General features: G+C 38.7%; 2 protein-coding genes across 2 annotated transcripts in view; both read right to left on the minus strand.

Moving 5' to 3' along the window:
* SLC9A9 (solute carrier family 9 member A9) overlaps window positions 1-13,266 on the minus strand; it is a 586,998-nt gene extending 573,732 nt beyond the window's left edge. The window contains exon 1 of the mRNA XM_005546010.4: window positions 12,956-13,266. Coding sequence (XP_005546067.2) covers window positions 12,956-13,130 — 175 coding nt within the window. The 5' untranslated portion in view covers window positions 13,131-13,266. The remainder of the gene's footprint in view (window positions 1-12,955) is intronic.
* A 7,241-nt stretch (window positions 13,267-20,507) lies between these two features.
* LOC141409752 (small ribosomal subunit protein eS17-like) lies at window positions 20,508-26,467 on the minus strand. Its single transcript, XM_074033694.1, has 3 exons — window positions 26,284-26,467; window positions 25,849-25,898; window positions 20,508-20,885 (listed from the first exon to the last, which is right to left on the minus strand). The coding sequence occupies exons 1-3, from the start codon at window positions 26,465-26,467 to the stop codon at window positions 20,508-20,510; spliced, it is 612 nt and encodes a 203-aa protein (XP_073889795.1).
* Window positions 26,468-27,236: the final 769 nt, after the last annotated feature.

Below are 27,236 nucleotides of genomic sequence, written 5' to 3' on the forward strand. Positions count from 1 at the left end.
AGGCAATTGGCCAGTGGTCTCAGCTTCTGTGCTCTGGAATCCATCACCACTTTCACACTGAGGTCAGACTCCCAGCTGACGACTGAACACAGCAGGGATACTAAGGCAGGGAGATGGGGACTCCTCTGAAGGGCAACCATGGCTCAGGGACCCATCATTAATCTTGCCAAACTCTTCTTAGAATTGCACCACAGCCTAAAGATTTCCTACCCAGCTTTCCTTCCTTTCCTCGCTTCACAGGATTGGGTCTGCCTCAAAACCTGACGTCTGTCCTGGCATCCTCATGCTCACTCCCCACATTCTCTAAAGGAATGAAAATCTTTTGTACAATGAATCTCTTTCCAGCATCTGCTTCTTGGAGGACCCAAATTAACACACTTGCCAAAAGCCTTCAGCTCTCCTTTTCCCCAGACCTCAAGGGTTGAGAAGAAACAACGTCTTGCCAGATGTTAAGAGCCAGTGGGAAGATCTCAGCCTCCTAGCACATCTGGTTAAAAAACCCATGCACTCATTTGTGCACCCTTGCTGCAGTAGCGGCAGCTGGAAAATCCTTATTTGTCAGAGGCTACTTACCCATAGAGCCTCATAATGCTTTTTATAGCGAAACATCTACTCAGTGTTTTGCCATATGCTGACAGAAATATGGAGTGTTGAATTAATGTACACTGACACAATATTGTATATGAGTAGGTGACAGATAAAGTAGGACTGCTAGTAGAAAGAAAATGTTCATGAGAGTGGGTTGTTTTTATACCACACAAAGATACAAGATTAAGAAAGCAGAAATCATTTGTTCGCAGAAGAAGAAAAGAGGAGATTGGCTGCCATGGCTTATGAACAGTACACAAGCACCACTCTTGTTGGTAAACCATGAAAGCAGGCCCCTTCTTGCTGGAGAAGAAAAGAAGCCAGCCTGCCCCTGCAAAGGGATACCCACCCAGTCCATGTGCAAACAGCCCTGGTCCCAGGTCGCGGGTCCCACATACACGACACTTCTCTGAGATCTGTCCCCTGGCCAGTTGGTGGCATCTCCTTCTCTAGGAAGGAACTCTAGTCTAGATGCATCCTGTGCTCCTTCAAGTCTGGGCGTCTGGATACCTAGGGTGACAGCAGGGTGCACCTGTGCTTTCATGAACCCTGACTTCTCTCCACAGCATACAAGTCCCACAGAAAGCATGGACAATAGACTTCATTCCTAAAGCACTCACTATCCTAAAATGTCCCTCTTAAGTCCCACCTGTGAGCACCAGAACCCCGATAAAGTCTGTGCTCATTGAGGTCCTTCATCTTTGCATTCTGACAGCATTTATTGTTTGAACCACACACTTTAGAGGCCAGCTTTATAAAGACATATTATTCAGTGCCGCTTTACAGATCTTGGCTTTTTCTCCCCAACTAGACAATGAGACTGTTTAAGGTAGAGGCACTGTGCTATTCTTTATCTTTTTTTCTCTAGAAAAGCCAAGCACTTTGGGCAGAATTGTAGCCCAACTTTCTCCAAGTCCACAAGCTCCCCTGAAGTCAAGAAGAAAAGGATCCTCCGAGTTTATGTAGTCAGTCAGTTACCAACATTTTGAGTGTCACAAAGAAGGAACATCACACCAAAAGCTGTGATGTCCCTGTCCTTGCAGAGTGTTCAACATAACTCTTATATAGCACATGCATGGCATACAGTTGATAGCATGATGTTTGTGAGAGAAGAAAGAAGAGAGGGGACAGAAGGAGGAAACAGCCTCAGGAGCACTCAAACCAAGAAACATTAGAAAGATGAGACTTATCTTCCTGAACTGACTCTCATTTTATTATCCACATTGAAAATAAGAGAAAAACACCAGTCCCTTACTCTATTATTCTCTTATTACCTGTTCAGGCTGCAGACACCCAAGGCATTGCTCTAGGGCTTGTAGGAGTTGTTATAAAAATGAATAAAATATGATTTTGTCCTTATGTTAACCTACCAGCCCCTTCCCTTCTGCCAAATCCTGCCATCCTAATTTCCAGTAAGAATAAGGTATAACAAGTATTTACTAATTTTTTTATATGAAGTCTGCATTTCATAACCAATTTTCCTTGCATCTTATTGATGGTCATTCTACATGATGCTGAAGCATTTTCTTAAAGTGGCTTTTCTTAGAGAAATAAAAGATAGGGACTTATTTTTTAAAAAGCTCAAAGTAGATTTCAGAATGTTTTTTAAAACGCAAAAGTGTTTTAAGGGGATTTTAATCTCTTTGGCTGTGTTCAGCACTATAATTGTGTCCAGACACCATCACAGAGTTCCCTGCTGCTTGGCACAACTCTGGCCAGATCGCTTTAGACTCCATTCCTATAGGAGTTGGGCTTCCCCAGAGTTGCACAATGCAGCAAGCACAACTATATACATGTGCCTACTTAGACTGTTACAAAGGTCTATATTTAAGTGCTACATGATGTTGGAAGAATTTAGGAGTCTAAAGCAAATGTAGTTAACACATGAAGATTGTAGGGGAACTGAGTTTTGCAGTTCTTTTGCTCTCACTGCATTGAGTGGCTACCAAGAATAATCTAGATTAATGAGGCATTGCCAATTCCCTAAAATAAGAAGATATAACCTTAAACTATGTAATATTATATAACATCATATTTCAGCCTGGTAAGTGTATCAGGTCCTATTGATTGCCAGCCCAATGTCTATCCTTGTTTACCCCACAAAGCCCTGGTTTATTTGCTGTCCACCCCTCCACACATAGCCATATGCTTAGGGGAAGTTGAACTCACTCCTGCTCCAGGGATGTTCTCACTCTCCCTGCTGATAACTGGTTCTGGAATGGGTATGTGACCCTATTCCTGTCAATAAGAAGTGAAGGGAATTTGCTAGGGAGCTTCTTAGAAAGGGTTTCACATCCTACAATAGAGACACAGAAGAGATGAACTCTCTTCTTTTCCAGTATATTACTGGGCCCGGTTAGGACACCAGGCACTGCCGTAGCCACTTCACTGCCAGCCTGATGTTGAAGTCAGCACTGAAGGTAGAAAAACAGAAAAAAGGAAAGAAACTGGGTTTTTGATGACAAAAGTAGGTGCTGAATCAAATAGCTTTGAAGACTACTTTTCTCTGGACTTCCAGTTATGGCAGATAATAAATGTCTTTATTGCTTAATTCTGTTTCTCTCAGGGTTTCTGTTACTTGAAACTGAATGCATCTTAACAGATAGAAAAGCCATTGGTTTTCCTCTCACAAAGCAATGTACAAAGTTTTAACGGACCCTAAAGAAAAGACCAACTAACCCCACCCACTACAGTATTGGAAAAACTTAATAGAAGAGGTTCTCAAGGATGTGTAAGAGTTCACCAATTAGAGAAGAGGGTATGACATTTTAGGGAGAGGTATACAGAAATCAAGGAGCCCAGTGTCAATGATGCATATCAAGCAGTTTGGGATGGGCACTTAGGGCAGCGCAGGCAAAGGGCCTTGGCACAACAGAGGACTGCCGAGTGTTTAGGAGGGAGAGGTGGTCAGCAAGGTGGTCTTGAGGAAAAACCGAGTGAGTTTCTTGTAGGGAGGCAGATTTGCTCTGTTTTAGAGCAGAGGAAACAGCATTTAGAGATAATTATTTGAAGAGAGAAAAGAGAATTGAGGGACAGAGAAGACACCGAGAGGAAGTTAACATTATATTTAGTTTATATTTACATAAGGGACAATTTAGAACATCTGAGTGGAGGAATTTCAAGATGAAAGGCATAATGCTCAAGGAGGAATGTTCTTTACCATCGTTAGAACTTTGTACAATGCAAGACTTTAAGGCAAGGAATCTGTGACATTATTATTTCAGTCACTCAGATTAAAAAATTATGAACTAGGAATTCAAATGTGAGCATAAAGAAGAAGGAAATAATCTGAAAAATAATCTAAGGAAACAAAATCAGTGATCAACATTTAACTGTAAGATAGTATTCACAAAGATCATATTTTAACTGCATCTACAAAATTTTTAACTTTTTATTTGATGTTTATCCCTTCCCATTTTAGAAAAGTCTTTTAGAATACGAATTTAGAGAGATAATATGGTTTTGAACTTCAAATACCTAAATGCATTTCCTAATGTTTTCCTTTTTAGCAATTTAGTTTTGCTCTGAGATTAGTCAGGGATGGAACAAAAAGTAACAACATATAATGCCTTCTGTTTTTGGTGAGGGAGTTTGTTCTTTCTCTGTTCTCCCACCAACTTTTTAAATTCAAAAAACTAAGGAAAGTATAGGTCTTACTAAAAAGTCACAATTTATTGCTCTGTGCTAGCTCACCATCAATTTGTTTTGGTGAAGAGTCCCAGAATGATTTCAGAACAGATCTGGGGCACCTTCCAATTAAGAGAACCTTATTAAATTCCAAAGTAGAAAGTAGTCCATGAAGCTAATTCACCTTGTGATGCCTTGTTCAAAGTTTCCCTCTCCTCACAGGATAGAGTCACATGAAAACTGCCAGAAAGTTCCAACCATCAGATCCTCCATCAGAGTGGGGTGTCTAATGTCCACAATCCATCCTTGATTCACAACAACACACACACACACAAGCACATGCATGCACACATATATAACACACATGTACACACACATGCACATACATAGACACAACACACATGCAAGTACATACAAACACACACATACACAAATACACAAAGTACACACTTCACAAAACTCCGGGATTTCTAACAGTATAATAGATAACTTTTCTTTAGAACCTATCTCAGCCATCAGCTTATATATAGCTAACACCCTTCCTTGCAATCATCTTAGGAAGTTGACAGAAGAAACGTAGAGACAGAGATGTCTAACTAGATGTATACTGAATAAACAAATGATTTCTTACTTTGTAATGTTTATACAACACAGTTTATTTTTTTCTCAAACCAGAGGTGGAGACATTACAAAGTGTTGTAGACAGTGAAACAAAGACGCTTTAGTAAAGGGAGATGGTCTTCCGACCCTCCCCCTTTCACCATAGGAGAGTAAAGGGATAAGAAAGAAATAAGAGAAAACAGGAAATGAAACTAGGAACAACATTTTAATTTTATTTTCCTAGCAAAGTAGTTCTCAAACTTCACTGCATCAGAACCTCCTGGAAAGTTTGTTAAAACACAGTTTGCTGGATCCCACCCCGGAGTTTCTGATTCCCTACATCTGGGCTGGGAACGACATATTTGCATTTCTAACAAGTTCTCCGGTGGTGCTGATGGTGCTGGACAGGAAACACACTGAGAAGCATTGTCCTATGAGACAACAGTTCCTACCAACATGAGTCCTCACAGTCCTGAAATTCTATCAAAATTCATATCATCTTGGGCTCATGCACACAGGTTTCAGAGCTTGGAAAACCCAGAAGCATAGTTAATGGTTCTACCTTCAGTCTCTTCCAAAAATTAAATTCAGTTTAACTAACATATGATGAAAGCCTGTTTTGCATGATTCATATACATTCACAGTCCCTTCTCAAACTATTTATAGTACCTGTCCCACCCGTTGTTTCAACCATAGGCATTTAAAACCAGAAACAACATGAACTTGCAACATGACTATCCCTCAAGCTGGGACAATGTTTCCAGGTAGGCTTGGAATATTTCAACTCCAGCTACTTAATATGGATGTATTTTCACAGTATTGCTCCCATTCTGTTTCCCACAGTGGGCTTTTCGCTATAGACAGTGGAACATTTCTGAGGCTTCCAGGTAGAGGAGAAACTTAACTACTTTGCCCTGAATCATTCCCTACCCTGACTTCATGGGACAGTTACACATCAAGAGCAGACTTGGACGAGAGAACGACTGTAGCCAGATTTTGAGAGTGCTCGCTTTCAAAAGAGTGTTCTTGCCAACTCTTCTGGGCAGAGTTGGTTAAGTCGTAAGTTTTCTGAGTTTCTGTTTCCTTATATGCAAACTAAAGATGATCTTGCCTGTTCAGCATGGTTGTTGTGAGGATTAGTGATAATGTATATAGTTACATATCTCAACCTCTATCTCTCTTCTGTAAACCTCCTAAGGTATCATCATCTGGGACAGAGCAGTTAATTAAAAAACAGCAATTATTCTAGGACTACATAAGCGATAGAGGTGAAGGAACAGAGGTTATATGTTCTGAATTTGAAGTACAGCCCTGTTGATTATCAGCAAGTTACTTTCTGTCTCTCAGTGTTGGTTTCCTCATCTGTAACATGAAAATAACACTCCCTCCTACACACACACACACACACAAACACACCCACATTTTAGATAGCAGATGACCATATGAAGCCAAACTACTAAAGTTTGAGACCTAGCCCTGGCATTCAGTAGATGTGCAACTTTGGGCAAGTTACTTAATGTTTTAGTACCTCAGTTTTCCTACCTAAAAAAATGGTTGTTGTGAGGATTAAATGAGTTAATATATGTAAAGTGCTTATAACAGCATAGTTTATATCAGGAATGCTATTTGTGTTAGCTATTTTTATTTTCGTATATCAACTTTTTGACATAACAGATGTTTAACAAACATCTATTTTAGATGTTTAGTAAACATCAGCTCTCCATATCCCCACCTCGTTAACTATATAACATTAATTCAATTTAGATTGTCTACAATATCTACATAAATAATTTGAATCATAAATCTATTTTCTTGATATGCACATTCATTAGCCTTTCAAACACTGAGGGGGGAAACCTTTGAGGCACCACAGTAGTTCACAGTACAGTTTCATCTATAGCTTCTTTGAGATTCAGAATATATAGTTTATTCATTTATTTAGTTTATTCAAAATATAGAGGCTATTATTTATTTATTTATTTTTGATACAGAGTCTTCCTCTGTCACCTAGGTTGGAGTGCAATGGTGCAAGCTCAGCTCACTGCAACCTCCGCATCCTGAGTTCAAGCAGTTCTCCTGCCTCAGCCTCCCAAGTAGCTCAGATTATAGGCGCCCGCCACCATGCCTGGTTAATTTTTGTATTTTTTGGTAGAGACAGAGTTTCACCATGTTGGTCAGGCTGCTCTCGAACTCCTGACCTCAGGTGGTCCACCCGCCTCAGTCTCCCAAAGTGCTGGGATTACAGGAGTGAGCCACAGCACCTGACCTGGCTATTTTCTTAAAATCAACTTTTAAAAACATGCAGGGTGCAGGCCAGGCGCCGTGGCTCACTCCTGTAATCACAGCACTTTGGGAGGCCAAAGTAGGCGAATCACGAGGTCAGGAGATCTAGACCATCCTGGCTAACACGGTGAAACCCCATCTCTACTAAAAATACAAAAAATTAGCCAGGCGTGGTGGCAGGCGCCTGTAGTCGCAGCTATTCAGGAGGCTGAGGCAGGAAAATGGCTTGAACCTGGGAGGCGGAGCTGGCAGTGAGCCGAGATCGTGCCACTGCACTCCAGTCTGGGTGACAGAGTGAGACTCCGTCTCAAAAAAAAAAAAAATAAATAAATAAATAAACAAACAAACAAACAAATAAACATACAGACTGCAGTATGCCTTTCATTCTTCCATTATTTTACCTTTCTCTGGCAAATGTATTAACACAAGGAAAACATTGCACAAATCTCTGAAGTTCCTTAAAAATCAAGTTTTTTACACCAAAAGGGAGAAGAAGTTTGGTATGCTGGGCTCCTAATCCTGATTACCTTTCCTGCAGAGCCCTTCAAATTAAACCAGAGCTACTCTTGTTTTCATAAAAAATGCATCTGCAAACTGTGGAATACGTAGCCAGTCCTCACTATTCTGGTGGTTTAACTTGTTCTCCTCACCTTTCTGACAGGAACTCAACAGAATTTACTGAGCACTCCTTGCAAAATCAGAGCAGAAGCAGGAAGTACTAACAGTGCTGAAATAACACTCACTAAAATCCCGTCTGAGAGAAAGGACTGGGTATCATTATAGACTGCCATGTTCTGGAAGGAAAGCTTCTGGTTTGGGCTGCAGTGGTGGAAAGATGCCTGATGGTTGAACTCAGTCTTGGCCTGAATTTTGAAGGACTTTTGCAGCTGGAAGGGAGATGTATGATAGCTGTTCCTTTCTTCCCCATTTTACAGATGAGAAAACTAAGGCCAGATGTACATCATTTGCCCAAGATAATGCATCTAGCTACTGAAAAAAAAAATCATCAAGATTAAGAAACTTAAATCTCCAGGGTAGCACATCAATGTTTTCTCTATAAAACATGCCACAGTGAAATAAGTAGAGGCTTGGAAGGACCTTCAGCCAGCGGGAAGGGGGTGAAATAGCAGGAAGCATCTCCCATAGGCCTGGCGTCAGGGAGGCTGGACTGTCCTGGAAGAGGGTAAAATGGATCAGGACGGTGTAGCCACACATGTCCAACAACCCAATTTAATCCTGAGGAACCTGCAGGGAGTGCTAGGAAGAAATTAATGCCTGCAGAAGATTTTTCAGAGAATATAATTTTTCAAACCTTGATGATTCACTATGTAATTGTATTTTCTTTAAATCTTGAAAAACTTGCTGTTGAGTGAATTAAATTGATCCTATTTAACTGTTAAGCACATTCCTAAAGAATCAGAAAACGCTTCAATATGGAATAGTTTAATGAATTCAAAATGTAAATTTTGTGCCTTGAAATTTGTTATTTGCCCACTAAACAGTGGCCACAGTTTTTACATGAATTCAGAGACTAACTTCTATGGGAAGGCTAGGAAATCAAAGGCAGAAATCTAAGAGGTTTAAATTGCTCCGTCCCTAAGCTCAGATCCCAGACCTCAAATGCACAGGATTATAAATGTCCTGTAAAGTATGGCAGCCCCCAGTGATATATAATGGAATTCTTAATGCTATCAGTGAGCAAGGAGCAAATTTCTTTTAAGAGCACTGAACAGGGGATACAGGCCCTAAGTGAGCGGTACTAAGTGCACCAGCTGCTGTCAATCAATATTTTAACCACTAATTGTCATTTATGCTTTCAGTCCAATGTAAATGAATATCATTATGGCTTATATTTTAAACTAGTTATGGATTCTAATCCTTCAATTTTGAAATGAGAACCATCGAATATCATAATAGATTACCCATTACTGTTCCTGGTGAAGCAAAAATATGGTTATAAAGCTGCCACTAATTTTTTATAAGCTTCCTATGACTCTTAATAACAAGAAAAAATATTTTTTATATAATGGATTATTTATACTATTTGGAGTACCATATGTATCTCTGATTGACACAGAGTCTAGCCAAATGCCACACAATTTTTCTTGGTCTCTACAACTCTTCATATGATATTTTAAGGTTAACAACTTGAAAATTATTTCTAACAATAAATATAAAAGAACATTAAACATTCTGCTTGATAACTTTTCTCTGCATTTTTTAAACTGCTCACTTTCTAAGCCCCTGGTATCTAGAATTTTTAAATTGGACTCTCAGGGACATTGATAAAATAGACTGAACATCTATTGAGTCTTCTAAAGAACATTTGACACATGTCAAAGGAATACTGGCAGAAATGCAGATGGCAGAATAGGCTGAAGTATTATAGGAAATTTGATGCTGGGGAAAAACATTTATCACTCTCGATACAGGACAAGTGATACATTATACAAATAGAGCAAGAGCAGTACTCGGTGGAGTAGGGGAGTTGCTAGCCAAATTCATTGATAAGCATTACATGCAGGTCCACTAAATCTTACACCATGTTTCATTACAAGCATAACAAGCATATGTGTGTGTAGCATGGAGATGACTGTCACAGTCTACTCTCAAATGTTCACATCCTTAAGAATAAGAAATTTTAAAAGTTTTTACATCCTTTCTTCTTTTCTTTTCTTTTCTTCCTTTCCTTTCCTTTCCTTCCTTCTTTCTTTCTTTCCCTCTTTCTTTCTTTCGACAGGGTCTTACTCTGTCACCTAGGCTCAAGTGAAGGCTGGAGTGAAGTAGCACAGTCATAGCTCAAAAAGCTTAAGTTTTAAACATAGTTTTGTTTCTTTTCTTCCCCATTGGTTATCAGCTTATCAGCATGCCCCCTGTTCTTGCAAAAGCTATGAGTTTAATCCTCTAACGGAAAAGGGAATTTGTACAGTGTGGGATGCTGAAAATTCACTCTTTTAGACCTCCTGGAAAAGAGAATCTGGCTAATCCTGAAAGCTTAACCATATGAGGATGCATCCAAATCCCAGAGACACATCCTTTCTCCAGGAAAATTATTGCAATAATTTACTTATTTTTAAATATCTTAGCATCTCTTAGTAAAGAGATGGAGGTTGAATCCCACCTCAACAGCTAACTATGTGACTTTCATCTGTCTGTCTTCATTTCTTTGTCTGCAAAATGAGAATGCTGGATTTATGATCTTTGAGGCTCCTTCCCCATCTATGAATTCCAAGTTCATTTATAACTGTTGGACAATTAATTCACTTGGCATCTCCTTTCCCCTATCATTAAAAGTGTTTACTAGAGTATCCCATCGTCTTCTTCTGGTGTAGTTTCAGACTATTTTATTACATTACTGACAGAAAGTTCCTAATAAGCATTTAAGATATAACACTTAGGACATCCCTGAAGAAGAAATGTGACAAGTCATGAATGCCACCCATATGGAGTACTTTCAGAAAACATAGGGAGAGTTCTTTCAGGTGAACGTGAACCTTAGTAAGACACACAGAGGAGTGAAGGCACATGGACCAGCCATGAGTGGCTATTCAGTTTTGGAAAGTCCCTTCACTTCTCCGGGATTCAGCTTGTTTCTCTGTAAAATAAAGGGGACAGAGAAGGTAACCTCTAAAATTCTGTGACATCCTAACAATTACGATTCTATGCCAAGAAAAAGTTAAACATCACTAAAATATGTCTTTTCATTGATTTATGTAGTTCAAGATAACTGAAAGATACTCAAAATTTCTAGTAATAGAATACATACACATATACATAGCTTCATAATTTTTATAATCCTTTTACATTGCACTGGTTCAGAAGTTGCTTTCAATAACTTTTACATTTAAAAACTCATGAAAGAAGAATAGGAATCAGAGAACCCAACTTAATTCCACTCATAAACTTTAAGCCTTATCTGCCTTAAGAACAGCAATTTAGAGAAATGCTACCTCAACAGCAGTGGTCAATGAACTATTATTTTATGATTTCAAGCACAATTTAAAAATATTTCAGAGAGTTTTTCACGATTAAAGGTAATCTGGAATTTTTCAGGTTCAGAAATAAGAGTTACTGTTTGTATTGTGAATGCAAAATATGTCTGAATTTTAGTAGGTTATCAAAACTTTTACAAAAATAATATCCCCACCATTGAACTTGGTACACGAGTCATAGTTCAATCAAATTCAGGGACGTGAAGAAATCTTTCCCTCTAATAAAGGTTGCCAATCTATTAAATCTGGGTAGTTTTGCTAAAGCACATATGTCCCTTTAATATGATATCAAGAATTACATTGTTTCTGGTGTCTCAGATTCTATTCCACATCCTTGCAGATTACTTATTAGTCAAGTCAAGAGAAAAATTCTGTTCACGATGGAGATAGGCAAATGACAGGAACCTAGGGCTTCATATCTGATGGCATCATTTCCTTTTTGTTTGCTATTTCTCTCCCACCTGATTGTGACTTTTTTCTCTTAAATGAGAGTTTTCTTGAATCCACTAAGACCCTCAATACTGGCTGGGAATGGTGGCTCATGCCCATAATGCCAGCATTTTGGGAAGCCAAGGTCAGAGGATCTCTTTAGGCCAGGAGTTGGAGACCAGCCTGGGCAACATAGTGAGACTAAATTTTAAAAAATAAATAAAACAATACAGCAAAAAATTTTTAAAAGACCCTCAATACCAAGGAATTTAACTCTGTGCTCTGAATGGATCAGCATATCAGCCTCCTGAGCCTGAAACTTCCACCTTATAGCTCAAGTATCTCACAGTGGGATCCACTTAAGGCTTAGGATTCCTTATGTTCTCAAATCATGACTATACACTGTTAATATCAGGACATCACAAGATTAGCTTATATAATGTGCATTGATCTTGTACCCTGAATCTCAGGCTTAGGAAAGGGTTTCAGGATTTCCAAAATTGCTATAAATTATAGCAATGCCTTGCCTGTTGCCATTGTATTCAAACTTCCTATCCATTATCAGGCTGAGATAAGAGCAGTGAAGTCAACTATTTCATCAGTAACACCAGTTTATTAATAAAAACTGTTGTCTTTCATTTTACTTTAAAAGATGAGAGTACAGACTAGATAATCTCTGTTGGACTTTATTAAACTTTCTGAAAGGAATAATATGGTAAGTTGCCCAGAAAGAGCAATACTGTAGGTGTTAAATATTTTTCCACACCTTGGCCTCCAATAAATAAATGAAAGATACATAACAAATAACACTAGCAAAGATAATTATAAATTAGAACATCTGAAATCAGGCTAAGAAGTAAAAAGTACCGCATAAAGAAACTCGTTTATTTAAAACTTTTTATTACAAGAAAATTAAACGTTGTTCATATAAATAAAAAGGACTTGGACACTATATTCTCATAAGAGGGGTGGGGTTAGTTTCTGCAAGTTTTCTTTTTGAAATTAGTTGATATAAGAGGATTTACTCCAGACATTTTGAAGTGATGTTTTTTCTAGAACTTTGTAATGTTCATCAGCGCAGCCAGTGAGAGAAGGCTGCTCTTTGTGACTGCAGAGCCATCACTTCCCAACATCATTACAAAAACAAACAGCTCGCCCTCGATTCCCCACATGACAATGGACCCGCATCTGTCAACAGACTTGCATTATGTGCCGTGTGAGAACATGACTATGACATTTGCTCTCGTGACATGGCAAATTTCGGCGGCTTGTCTGGAAAGAGATTAGCAATCATTAAGCTGCAGCACCTTTCATCAAGCTAATGACATTTCAATCAGCACATTTTCTCCAGTTTCGGTACTTTGCTATCTGAGCACAAGTCTCTAATTACGCTCAAGCAACAAGTTTCACATCAATCTCCCAATTTATGCACTCACCATACACCATTGCTCCTCCAGTTTCATGCAAGAAGCGGAATCGATGATTTTTAAATAACCAGATTGTCAAAATGGTAAGGATGAGCAAAAAATTGAAGACAAGCAGCTCCACCGCTCCCTGATGTTGAAACTGATACTCATCTTTTTCTGACATAATCCTTGACTGTCTCTCCATTCTCCAGTCTTCTTGGGATTCCTTAGATAAAAACCTGGATAAGGGCTATTTTATCAAGATTTGCCTAAGACAGTCTGACTGCCTGAGAATTTCAGAAGAAACACTGCCACTTTAGCTGCTACTTCACAAGCATTCTGCCCTGGCTTAGTATTCAGATGGCTTCTAGTTACAACTTCCTGTTTCTCTCTTAAAGCAGCCCTGTCTCTTTTCAAATTCCAGAGTGTGTGGTTTCATCACTGACTCTTAATGCCTTTAAATGATTCATCTCATGAAAATATCTTTCATACTGGACAAATCTGCAAGCAATGATTCTAAGATCTTGAATCATGGTCTTCTTGTTCCAAACAAGTCTTCTTAAGCTGCATAAATATGAACCGTAGATTAATAATAAAAAAGGTAGACTTGCACAAGCAACGTTTTCTAAGTTCCAAAAGCCAATTCCTGATTCAACTTCACCTAAATGTAAGATCTTTCCTCTCTAACCAAAACCTGCCAAAGTGATGGGGATTGATAGCACAGTTATCAATCAGCCTCTGTGCACTAAATGGATCAGCATATTAGCCTCCTGAAAAGATACTACACTGCTTAGCCTCAAACTTCTGCCTCATAGCTCAAGTATCTCACTATGGGATTCACTTAAGGCACAGAGTTTCTTATGTTCTCAAATCATGACTATACATTGTTTAAGCAAACCTAAAGTGATTTCATAGGATTTTTTTTATTGCTGTAGTTGTTGAGAAGCAAGAAAGGATTTAGTATATGACTCTGTTTGGCTTTATATAACTGATAGCTGCAGAACAGCATTTAAACTCTAAATCAATTGTTTTTCTTTTAACAAGAGAAAACAATGAAAGCAAAAGACAAATAAAATTCCATCTCCATCTCTACAACTGTACTGTTTGGATGTGTTGAGACAAAAAAGAAAAAAAACAAAACACATAACTTTGAAAGAGAAACTCACATAGCCATCCTCAGCAATGCTGCATGCATGGATTTCTCTTTGTAGGGTTCCTGGTCTAGGCATCCAGGACCCACAGAAATCTGCAACAGATCACAACGTCCTCTGTCCTGTGGCAAAACAATGTTGCTCACTGAGAAATGGTTCTGCCACCAGAAATGAAAGCTCTGTATTCACAGGATTCTGACCATAATAGTGATGATTCTTCAGATCATCTTCCATGTGGCAGGTTGCTTCTGTTTAATTTCATGTTTTTCTACTTTAAAATAGTTCAAGATAATACCATGGGTTCTGCAACTTTTTTCCCCCCTTTTCTTTCTTTTTTCTTAGCAAATGTTATGACTTGCTTGCTTTTAACACTTGATCCCATAACACATTTGGATATATCCTGGGGTTAAGTGATTTTCTTTTTCATTTTACCATATCATTGGAATTTAGGAGTATTAATCACCTATTATCCCCATTTTGACAGAATAAATACTCAATTTATACAATGTGATTTCTTATTGAGTAGGCTGAGCCCAAACGCATCCTGAAACAATTTTTGTCACTAAAAGCTAAAGGTCAAGCATATAATATTATTGGGAGCTAACTACCTCCTCAACAAACAGTTTCACCATGAGAGTAAATCTGTCAACCCCTTAATACAAAACTCTGCTGTTTCAGCATCTTTGCTTTGTGCAACTTTTGAAGCTTATTTCCTCTCTGAGTTTAACTTAGCAGAGGGTATTTATGTGTGCTGCAGATGTTCTTCTAACACGCTACCCTTTTTGGCAGGAATATCTGTGATGACTAATATTCATACTGTTTTGAAACCTGTCAGCTAATGCTTGCAAGCATTGCATGGAGCTTTGCTAGCAGGTTCTACCTTTATAATTTTGCAACTCCACAGGTTCAGTCGAGTTGTCAGATATACAAGATAACACAAATTCAAAACCTAGAAACTTCCTGTCTTTTTGTTTTTTGTCATTATGGAATTACTTTGGTTTTCTTTTATCACAGTTATTCCATCTGAGTAGAATAAACATTTTCTGGTTGACCTGTGACATCCAGTTTCACTCTTTTACCCAATGAAACAACTTGACAAAAGATTAATGGCCCATACAATGTTTTGATTGGCTTTTACATCTTTTTAAAAGTTTTAGGTTTCATGTCAACACATTCAAATCAGTATATTTAACATTTAAAAAAAATCATATGGCTTCTTGCAGGAAACACTTGTAAGATCTGGCACACTGGGCCCTTCTTACATGGCCACAATCTGTTGGGGCTGAGTGGTTGCCTGCTGCATTTGCAGCCAGCTTGCCACAAGTCCATTCATCCCTCTTCTTTCATTCGTGGTCCCTGTGTGACTCCTGCAGATGTTTGAATGTATCACCCCTGCTTTATTCCAGGCATGGAGTACATTCACTATTTCATTGTTCATTCCTGATGCTGCTTCACACTGGGGGGAAAAGCTTAAAGGAAAGGGGTCTCAGGAAATGTCTCCAATTCCTCCACCCAGAAAAGGAATTCAGTTCTTCCTATTTTGTGTTTTCTTTTTAGAATATCATTTTTTAATTTTGCTGTACCAATATAAGTGAGAAAATAAAATAGAAACATGTAACAATAGAGAGTCTACTATGGACCAGAAAATATGCCAAGGAATTTAATTTAGTCTAATTTAATATGCAGAAAATACTCACCCTTCTCCTGGTGAGTAATTTAAGGCTCAGGGAGAGTTGGCAACATAGCCAAGGTCACACAGCCTTTAGCAGTTAAATTACATGTGGGGTATATTGGCCTAGATGGCTTTTCAGCCAGGGTGGTCAACTCATCCTAGCTTATCAGGGACTTTCCTGGTCTGCTACTGAAAGTTGTGCATCCCAGGAAACCCCCTCACTCACAGACAAACAAGGGAAGTTGGTCACTCTAACAGCCAAAGTTCCTCAAATTCTCAGATCCTGTACTGTCAATAATCACTATTTTTCATGAGATTCCTGAAGGAGATATTCACAGAAAAAAGAATATCAGTTAAAAATTACATGTTGTTTTATGACCTGGTAACCAGAATCCTTAGTTCCAGGTTCTCAGGTGAAATTGGGATGGACTCAAAACTTAGGCACAAGGACCAAAGAGGAATTCTTGACAGTCCCTAAATCTCAATATTAATACCTGCTGGCCACTGCAAGATACAACATGCAAGTGACAAACAGCAAAGAGAAAGAACAGGATGGCCCAGCCTGTTGCAGTCAGTGTGCCCTGTCTCAGCTTGCCTATCCAGCCACAATGAAAGAAAGAACTGAAGAGTGGAACCTCCCAGGCCAGTGTAACTTTGCATGGTGCGGTAATCGCACCCACTAGTGAATGGGACCCAATCAACTTTACAGAATCTATCCAATCACTTCTGCGCTCCTGGTTCTTGTAAGAGGTCATTGAAGATTGTGGGGTCAGAGTATCGAGAAGCTAAGTTTGCCTTGGGTAGGGAGAGATACTGAGAAGTCCCCTCTCCAGCTCCCTGGAGCTCCACAATGCCATCTTAGTTCTCTCTCAGCCCTTAGGATTAACAGAGAATGCTTAAGACAACACAGGCCCTGGGTTATAGGAAAATTCCACTGTCTCTTTCATGTGGCCTTTCCCTTACTATTTATCCATCTTTGAGACCAGTGAAATGGAAGTTTCATATTTTGCCCCACCCTACTCCAAGCTTCTGAAATGGGCCAGGACAGGACTGTAATTAAGTTTGTTTGAAAGCCACACAATGTCCCCATCCAAAAATCTATCCCCTATCCTATTTTCAAGCTCATCATAGACCTATCTTAGCTGTCCCTACCTGAAAAAAGTCACATGTTAGCATAAATTGCCCCTAAATTTGAGTAATATGGACCCCTCCCATTAGTATATTTCCATAGCGAAATGAAAGTTCAAAAATTTCACAGGTAATTAAATCCCATAATAAACACTTAGACAATATTAAGTCCACCCCAAGTTCACTGTTCAATGCTGGGTTTCTTTTCTTCAGCCTTTACGAAGTCTGGTCTGTGGGATCCAGGGTCATGAACCCAGGATGTGACCCCAACTCCATGTTCTTTCCACTGCTCTTCATTACAGTGGGAAGGTGAGATTAAAAATCATTGAAAACGAGTGAAATCAGAGAATTTGTATCATTTTATCAAACAATGCAAGTGTAGAAACGTGTGTGGCATGAATAGGGGATCCTTTCCTTCTTCTACCCAACAGGTGCATTCCAGCCATGCTCTGAGGAGGGAAAAATGGGTGAAGACCTCACTGTTTTTCTCTGTGAACTGTTATCTCTGTGTTGATTCTTGATGCTTAGAAGTCCATCACTCAGTGATGACCGGAGCAAAGGGGAATCTTCTTCCACCTGCACTAGAGGCTATTTGGCTGGCCTTGCCCCACCAAACACGTACTGGATGTTATTTAGGCATTTTTGCATTGAAGAGTCCCAAAACTGTATACAGCCAGGTTGAGGCAAATCTGATAGAATACCTGTGATCCAGTCATGTCATCCCTATGTTATCAAAGAGGGGACCGTCGTACAGCTGAAGCCTGGGGAATGAGGAGGGTCCCAGATGCAAATCCCTTGACTCCCAACTCAGCCCCTCTTCACCCTGTTTCCTGCAATCCCCCCATTTTGTCCTCAGCTTTCTGTCCACAGCACATCATCTCTTTTCCTTTAGAAATGGTACCTCTTCAATAGAAATAATAAACTCCAGTCTATAGGTCCCCTCTTCTGTCTTGCACATCTTGGAAGGCCCATCATGAGAAAAAAAATTCACTCACTGGCTTCTTGTTTTGTTCAGTCGCTGGTTCTGCATAAGGCAGAGGTAATGCAGGCTCATCACAGTGGTTGGAACCTACTCCTAACCCAAGATAAAGACTTCAAGGATGAAAAGAAGTGTGAGCTCTGGAGCCAAGGTCAAGAAGGAAAAGATGGAGACATGCTACTCCATGCTACAACTTGTTTTAGCACAAAATTTCTGAAATAAGAGCTGAGAAAATTCATTTCTTTCATCTCCCATTCAGTGTCCACTTGATAAATTTGCATTCTTCTTAGGCTATAACTGCTACTCTATGTCTTACAAAGTAATAACTCTGACCTCACTAGCTAAAATACACTGTGTGTTAAATTATAAAATTTTTATATAAACAAAGAAAGCCATCATGCCCCTCACCTCTCCGTGATCTCTACATTTTTCTCTAAAGAGAAAAAGAGACTTAGGAGAGAAGACAGAGCTCCAGATTAGGAGAAGTTGAATACGCTTGGAAATATTTTCTGAAATGAAGTATGTCAAAATCAAGCAGATTTGGACAGTTTCACTTCTTAGTTTTTCCCATATCAATTCAAAATCTAGCCTTTGAGGCAGCCTTTGTTAGAGGGTGTCTCTGTTTGAGTTACCTCACAGCAGACCTTGAGACAAGGACTTACAGGTAGTTTATTTAGGAAAGGATCCAAGGAATCCCAGGTGAAAAAGTTTGCACAAAGACTAGAAAATACCATTTTTCAAAAATACAATTTTAATTTGCATTGAAGCCTCATTCATTCTTCATTTCATTCAATTCTGTATATGGTCTATGCACTTTGAAACTTTTATAATTTATAGCTATGCTCAAAGTAATCCTTAAGTAGCACACAAGATGAATTTTATTTATGCTTAAGCCAACTAAATTACATAACAAATTCTATGACAAACACTTTGGTTCTCTTAGATAAGAAGGTAAATCATGTTCCATGGCCAGCAGAGTTAAAACCACATGTCACTTGTGCAGAGAAAATTCAATTTACTTTGAATACAATTTTCTGATGGTAATATTATATCTAAAGTATAAGTTTTAAGTTAAAAGTTTAAAACTACTCTGAGACTCTTTGAAGACTATAACTTGGTGTATCACACACGAACACATACACTATGCCCTACCCTACCACCCAAGGTCTTCCTCCAAATGAATTTTAAATCAACAACAGGTGGTTACGTATTCATTTAAATCTAGACCAACAGGTTTAATGGATGTCACAGGACAATGTGATTTTACTTCTATAAAAATGTCCTGCATTGCTGTGGAAAAAAAAAAAACAAATTCACAAAGCAAGATAGAGCAAACAATGACAATTTTTTGGTTACACCATATGTAGCTTCAAGAATGTTTCTTTGTTGGCTAGGCTAAATATGAATTCCCAAATAATGACACTTATACTATCCAGTCAGAAGCTCCAGTATCTAAGTAACGACTTTCATTTCTAAACTCTAGGTGTGGAAAAGAACTGTTTCTCAGAATATAATCAGAACCTATAAATCTCAGTTAAATCTGTAACAGAAACATTGTGTTCTAGCAGCTGTTGGACAGACTCTTCCAGATTCCCAGGTTCCTCAACAAAATCACTAAAAAGATGATTAATTATGAATATTTGCTTATCCTTTGAATCCTTGCTAAAAAGGTAATTTAAAAAGTTTTTCACCAGGGTATTTGGGCTTCAAAATTGAGGGACTATAAATAACATACAGTTTTTAAATGTTAAAGGAATAATCTTTCTGGAAAAAAAAAATGTCTTCCTAGCTTCTTACTTAAGCCATGTCCTTCATGGCACTATCTGAGAATTGTTGAAATGGGAAAAAGCAGAACCAATTAATTATCAGCAGTTTAAGATTCAAACAGTATTGGATTCCACCAAAATCTACTCTTAAAACTAGATTTATTTCTAAGTGAAAAAAACCAAAATTTTTTTGTTAGAGATTCAACAGCCAAAACCTCAGGCGTCTCCCTTCCACCATGGTAACCAAAAGACAATACACACAAAATATACAGCTGACAAGAACAGGGTACACCAAGAATGTAAGACTTTTGGTGAACTTTGTTGGATAACGTGGCTTAGACCAGAGGCTTCCCACATCTCACTTCAATCTATAGGAAAGCCAAGGACAGCATACTCCGAGACAGGCTTGCTGGGGTAAAATCTATCTGCACAGTGGAATCTACTTCCAAGTACTCAACCTCTCTAAAGAAGGGTTGCCTTTTGCAGAGACAGCAGCTAGAAAGGGAATCTTAGGGCTCCTCCTCCCACCCCTCAAGCTTCTGGGCTCATTTTGACTGATCAGAGAGAGAAAAGGATCAACCTTCTCTGCACCTGAGCCCAGAAAACTTACCTCTAGTAAGGCGTGGCCTAGCCAATGTGGTGCTTGGATCACCCACTGACCATCCCTGTTCCAAGGGATTAAGAGTGGGATATACTTTCTATGACTCTTCCAAGAGGTCAGAAGTGGAGGTAGAAGTTTCCTCCTTCGTGGACCACTGTGGAAATGTAGGGATAGAAGCAGAAGGGCCCCCTGTATTTTTAGGTTTTTTCGGGGGAGGGGATTTTGTTTTGTTTTATTTGCCGTTGTCCCAGGATTACTGAAAAAATTACAGCATTGCAGACAGATTCAAACAGCTCCCCGAGGCATTTTGAAATTTATCGCAACTGTAGGCTGAGTGACCTGTAGGTTGAACAGACTGACAAAGTTCAAAACCTTCCTCATTTCCTTAGTGTCAGGGTCTACTTCAATGGTCTCCTGATCCGTGGCTGAGATCTCGGGAACATAATTGTCTTTCCTTTCTCTTTCCTTCTCCTGCAGCTTGATGGAGATACCTCTCACTGGGTCCTTCTGAATCCGCTTCATCAGATGCATGACATAGCCTACTATCTTGTTGCAGAGCTTCTTGCTGAGGATAATGGTGGTCTCCTCGCACGCACGTTTGTTCGTGCAGAAGTTTTTGCCCAGGGGTGTGTAGTACTGGTCTGTGAAGACCTGGGTGGCCTTCTTCGTGATTTTGGTGCAAATGTGGTCATGTGAGCGAAGGACTCCCTGTTAACTCTCCCGATGTCTTTTTTCTTTAAACCTGTTGGAGCAGGGCTGGCGCACTCGGGAGAGCAAATCTGCATTGTGTCTGAGCAGGCCTGCTCCTGTGTTAATGTGGATGTGTGTTTTGTATCCTCCTAGGGCTAGTGTGTAGAGTGGCCTAAATGTTGCACTTGAAGGCTGTAAGGAGAATACGAACTCAGTGAAATTGCCTTAACTTCACCCCATACCAAAGGATTAATATTTCCTCCTATACAGTTTTTTTTAATTGTGTTGATCACAAGTTGTGTTTAACCAGTTCAGCAAAAAGTATGCCATTTTAAAAAATACTCAAAAAATATATTGTAGATACACTATTCAAACACCTAATTTGAATGTTATTTGATTATTAAATTGTGAGAAAAAGCTCTAAAGTTCGAAATCAAATTCCCCTTCCTTCTGTAAGCTAAATTTGGAATTTTTCTGACTTTGCTTTCTAATTTTGTTGGATTGGGCTCAGTCTCATGGTGCCAGATTTTCTTCACCAGCTGTGATGTTTGGGGCCATCTTTGGAGCACTAGAATATCTATAGAGTCTTCAGCAACAATAAAGTTGAATGAACCTAACTACAGATTACTCACACTGAGCCAAAAAACAGGAAGCATGAGCAAATCCCATGCCCCTAGAGTAGCTGTCCTAAACCAAATTATCTGTTCCTAGTATTGCAAATAGTACAATTTGGGGAAAGGCAAGAACATGAAGAAATGCAAAGTTATAGATATGATATTTTCTGTTTCAGGCTGACCAATATCGACATCAACTGGGCATTTGGTCCAGAGGTCATTATGAAAGAATTTAAACCCACAAGAAAGAAATTGTCCATTTATTGTAACATTGAGCTCCCTGTGCCAGTGGGGAAATCACTTGTATGTACTGTCCTGCCATTAGAGAGTGGCACTTAAAATACTTCCTTCTAAAATTTTAAAATGTGCCAACTTGACACTTCTGGTCCTCCAGTTTTATGCAAGGCTTTGTCAGTCCCCTCTGTGTTCATCTAGTGTGTTTAAAGCCTTTTCAGGCCGGGCGCGGTGGCTCAAGCCTGTAATCCCAGCACTTTGGGAGGCCGAGACCGGCGGATCACGAGGTCAGGAGATCGAGACCATCCTGGCTAACACGGTGAAACCCCGTCTCTACTAAAAAAAAATACAAAAAACTAGCCGGGCGAGGTGGCGGCACCTGTAGTCCCAGCTACTTGGGAGGCTGAGGCAGGAGAATGGCGTGAACCCAGGAGGCGGAGCTTGCAGTGAGCTGAGATCCGGCCATTGCACTCCAGCCTGGGCGACAGAGCGAGACTCCGTCTCAAAAAAAAAAAAAAAAAAAAAAAGCCTTTTCATTATTTATTAGTGAAATGATATAACATCTGGACCTTTAACATATTCCCTCATAAAATCTTGTGAGATAAAGTTAAAACGGAAGTAATGACAATTTTATGGTTGCTGGGGTTACATGATGGGAACGTATGGTATTTTTCTCTCTACTTTTGTGAGTGGTTGAAATTTTTCATAATACGATTTTTTATGTATTTTTATTTCCCTCTTGATTTTCACACTTGGGGGATCCAGTTCCTCCCTGGGCTTGAATGCTGCCTAGTAATGTATCTTCCATTCCCTCTTTAAGCACATTCATGATATGCATTCTGTGAAATCCCACCCTCTTTCCCTTCTCTGTTTTTCCTTATTGAGTAGAATTCCAAAAGGGTTTTAGCCTTGCACTGCAGCAGCTTTGGTCCTGGAGTTCCTTTCATCTGGGAACTCTGTTTTATGGATAAAGTTCTCTCTCATTACCCTAGTGGCCTCATTTGGAGGATTACCCTCAGCAAAGCCCTAACTAAAGCCACTGCGGATATTTCTAAGTAGGAATCATTATGCTCTTTTTTCTTTATCTTTTTTACTTCATTGTTTTCTCTACCCATATATTTTTCTATATTATCATTTACATAATTCAAACTTTTTTTATTTCAATAGTTTATGAGATACAGGCGTTTTTCGGTTACATGGATAAGTTCTTTAGTGGTGATTTCTGAGATTTTAGTGAACCCGTCACCCGAGCAGTGTACACTGAACACAGTGTATAAACTTTTATCCCTCATTCCCATCCCAATCTTCCCCTCTGGGGTCCCCAAAGTCCATTATATCATTTTATGCCTTTACATCCTCATAGCTTAGCTCCTACTTACAAGTGAGAATATATAATATTTGGTTTGCCATTCCTGAGTTACTTCACTTAAAATAATGCCCTCCAGCTCTATCTGAGTTGCTGCAAAAGACATTATTTCATTTTGCTTTATGGCTGAGAAGTATTCCATGGTGTGTATATATTACATTTTCTTTATCGATTTGTTGGTTGATGGGCACTTAGTTTGGTTCCATATCTTTGCAATTTAGAATTGTGCTGCTATAAACATGCATGTGCATGTATCTTTTTTGTATAATGACTTCTTTTCCATTGGGTGGACACCCAGTAGTGGGATTGTTGGATCGAATGGTAGAGCTACTTTTAATTCTTTAAAGAATTTCCACACTGTTTTCCATAGTGGTTGTACTCATTTACACTAATACAATGTAAATTACACCAGCAGTATAAAAGTGTTCCCTTTTCACCACAACCATACCAACATCTATTGTTTTTTGAGTTTTTAATAATGGCCATTCTTGCAGGAATCAGGTGGTATCTCATCGTGATTTTAATTTGCATTTCCCTGAGGGTTAGTCCTGTTGAGCATTTTTTCATATATTTATTAGCCGTTTGTATATATTCTTTTGAGAAATGTCTATTTATATCCTTTGCTTACCTCTTGATGGGATTATTTGTTTTATTCCTTGCTGATTTGTTTGGGTTCTTTGTAGATTCTGGATATTAGTCCTTTTTTTGGATGCCTAGTTTGCAAATATTTTCTCTCACTCTGTGGGCTGTATGTTTGCTCTGCTGATTATTCTTTTGCTATGCAGAAGCTTGTTAGTTTAATTAATCACATTTATTTATTTTTGTTTTTGTTGCATTTGCTTTTGGGGTTTTAGTCATGAATTGTTTGTGTAAGCCAATGTCCAGAAAAGTTATTCCAATGTTATCTTCCAGAATTTGTATGGTTTCAGGTCTTAGATTTATGTCTTTGATCTATCTTGAGTTAATTTTTGCATAAGATGAAAGATGGGGATCCAGTTTCATCTTACCATATGTGGCTTGCCAGTTTTCCTAGCACCATTCATTGAATAGGGTGTCCTTTTCCAAATTTATGTTTGTGTATGCTTTGTCAAATATCAGTTGGCTGTACATTTTTGGCTTTATTTCTGGGTTCTGTATTCTGTATTATTGGTCTGTGTGACTCTTTTTATACTAGTACCATGGTGTTTTTGTAACTATAGCCTTGTAGTATAGCTTGAAGACGGGTAATGTGATGCTTCCAGATTTGTTCTTTTTGCTTAGTATAGCTTTGGCTATGTGGCTTTTTTTTGGTTCCATGTGAATTTTAGGATTTTTTTTTCTAGGTCTGTGAAGAATGATGACAAAAACAAAAATAAATAAATGTGACAGTATTTTGATGGGAATTGCATTGAATCTGTAGATTGCCTTAAGAAATAAGATCATTTTCACAATATTGATTCTTCCCATCCATGAGTATGCGACGTGTTTCCATTTGTTTGTGTCATCTATGATTTCTTTCAGCAGTGCTTTGTAGTTTTCCTTGTAGAGATCTTTCACCTACTCAATTAAGTATATTCCTAAATATTTTATTGTTTTGCAGCCATTGTAAAAGGGAGTGAGTTCTTGATTTGATTCTCAGCTTGGTCATTGTTGGTGTATGGCAGTGCTACTGATTTGTGTGCACTGATTTTGTATCCTGAAATTTTAGCAAATTTGTTTATCAGATCTAGGAGACTATTGGGTGAGTCTTTAGGGTTTTCTATGTATATGGTCATATCATCAGTGAACAGTGACAATTTGACTTCCTCTTTTCCAATTTGGATGCCCTTTATTTTCTCTTTTCTGATGTTCTGGCTAGGACTTTCAGTACTCTGTTGAATAGAAGTAGTAAAAGTGGACATACTTGTCTTATCCAGTTCTTAGGGGGAATGCTTTCAGTTTTTCCCCTTTCAGTATGATACTGGCTATGGATTTGTCATATATGGCTTTTATGATTACTTTGAGGTAAGTCTCTTCTATGCCTATTTTGCTTAGGGCTTTTATCATAAAGTAATTCTGAATTTTTTCAAATGCTTTTTCTGTGTCTATTGAGATAATCATATGGTTTTTGTTTTTAATTCTGTTTATGCGATGTATGACATTTATTGATTTGTGTATGTTAAACCATCCCTGCATTCCTGGGATGAAACCCACTTGATTATGGTGTATTATCATTTTGATGTGCTGTTGGATTTGGTTAACTTGTATTCTATTGAGGATTTTTGCATCTGGGTTCATCAGTGATATTGGTCTGTAGTTTTTTGTTTTTTTTTTTTCTTTTGAGACAGAGTCTTGCTCTGTCACCCAGGCTGGAGTGCAGTGGCATGATCTTGGCTCACTGCAATCTCTGCCTCCTGGGTTCAAGCGATTCTCCTGGCTCAGACTCCCAAGTAGCTGGGATTACAGGCACCCACCACGATACCTGGCTAATTTTTATATTTTTAGTAGAGACAGAGTTTCACCATGTTGTCCAGGCTAGTCTTGAACTTCTGACCTCAGGTGATCCACCCACCCCAGTCTCCAAAAGTGCTGGGATTATTACAGGCATGAGCCACTGCGTCTGGCTGGTTTGTAGTTTTCTTTTGTTTTTTTTTTTTATGTCATTTATTAGTTTTGGTATTAGGATGATACTAGCTTCATAGAATAATTTAGGGAGAATATACTCTTTCTCTATTTTCTGGAATAGTTTCAGTAGGACTGATACCAGTTCTTCATTGAATGTCTGGTAGAAATCAGCTGTGAATCCGTCTGATTCTGAACATTTTTGTTGACAGTTTTTTTTATTACTGATTTAGTCTTGCTGCTTGTTATTGGTCTGTTCAGGATTTCTATTTCTTTCTGAAAATCTAGGAGAGTTGTATATTTCCAGGAATTTGTCCATTTCATTTAGATTTTCTAGTTTGTGTGCATAAAGGTGTTTATAGTAGTCTTGAATTATTATATTGTTTGTATTTCTGTGGTACTGGTTGTAATATCTTCAGTTTCATTTCTAACTGAGCTTATTTGGACCTTCCATTATGATTTCTTTCATGTGATTTTCCCCAAAACCTTTCCTTTTCCTGACTTTTGAATTTCCAAGCCTTATAACCTTTTTCTCACATCATCAGCAGTAGAACTATTCTCTCAGCTACATGTTTACCTGCGGCAATGGAATACGCCCTAATGTTGTATTTCCTTCTGCTCTTCCACGGATTCTGCAGGATCAGCAGAGCCTTGCTTTCTTCCTCCTCCTCCTGTGTAGCACTGATTGCTGGACCAGAATTCCTCTCCTCTTTTTTCTTTAGAACCAGACAATTTTCCTGGAGTCTCCCATATGAAATCATTGAGTTCTGAGTCAGTCAATTGCATCAGTTGTTCAAATGCATCCAGTCGCCATCACCAACCCAAGTTGGAAAATTCTGTCTATAAGCTACCCTCCATCAGCCCAACAGCTAACCCTGGCCTGGAGTTGATCTCCTTTGCACCTACTATGCTACCCTTTACTGTGCTTCACTTCCCTAAACCTTTGCACAGAGTCCTAACTCTATGTGTTTCCCGGAAATCATCCCCCAAACCATGGCCATAGTTTTGCCACCTGAAATGACTGTGTCACCTCCAAACTCATCTAAGGATGTTTAGTGTATTCTCTGCTAATCTTCTCAGCCCTTCTATAACAAATGTCCAATGTTTCTGAAATCACCCCATGCAGCTCTTCCATGAAGTTTTCCAACTGCTCTCTTATTCTTGCAACTCTAAGAGGACACCTCTCAAAACGCTAGAAAACAAATGACAAAGTTTCCTCAACAAATAAATTAGAAAAAGAAAGCGGGGAGCTGGAGGCAGTTAATAAATAAAAAGAATTTTAAGGGACATATCAACCAAATGTAATGTGGTAGTTTTCTTTCTGATCTTGATTCAAACAAACCATATATTTATATGGTATTTATAAACAATGGTGAAATTACAGTTGGGTGGTGGGCACACTAGAAGCTCAGACTCTACCACTGAATAATATATGCAAATAAGAAATCTGTACTTGTGCCCCCAAATCTACAAACATTAAAAAGAGAATATGTTATTTTTAAAATGGTGAAATTAGAAAACTAGCTAGAT

The sequence above is a fragment of the Macaca fascicularis genome, chromosome 2 (assembly GCF_037993035.2).
Source record: "Macaca fascicularis isolate 582-1 chromosome 2, T2T-MFA8v1.1".
Classification (NCBI taxonomy): domain Eukaryota; kingdom Metazoa; phylum Chordata; class Mammalia; order Primates; family Cercopithecidae; genus Macaca; species Macaca fascicularis.

Coding starts and splice junctions, on each gene's coding strand:
- LOC141409752 (XM_074033694.1), bottom strand. CDS start 26,467: ATGATTTCATATGGGAGACTCCAGGAAAATTGTCTGGTTCTAAAGAAA. Junction 25,899..26,283: donor GGCGTATTCCATTGCCGCAG/GTAAACATGTAG, acceptor AAAAATGTTCAG/AATCAGACGGATTCACAGCT. Junction 20,886..25,848: donor AGACATTCAATGAAGAACTG/GTATCAGTCCTA, acceptor AAAATCACGAAG/AAGGCCACCCAGGTCTTCAC.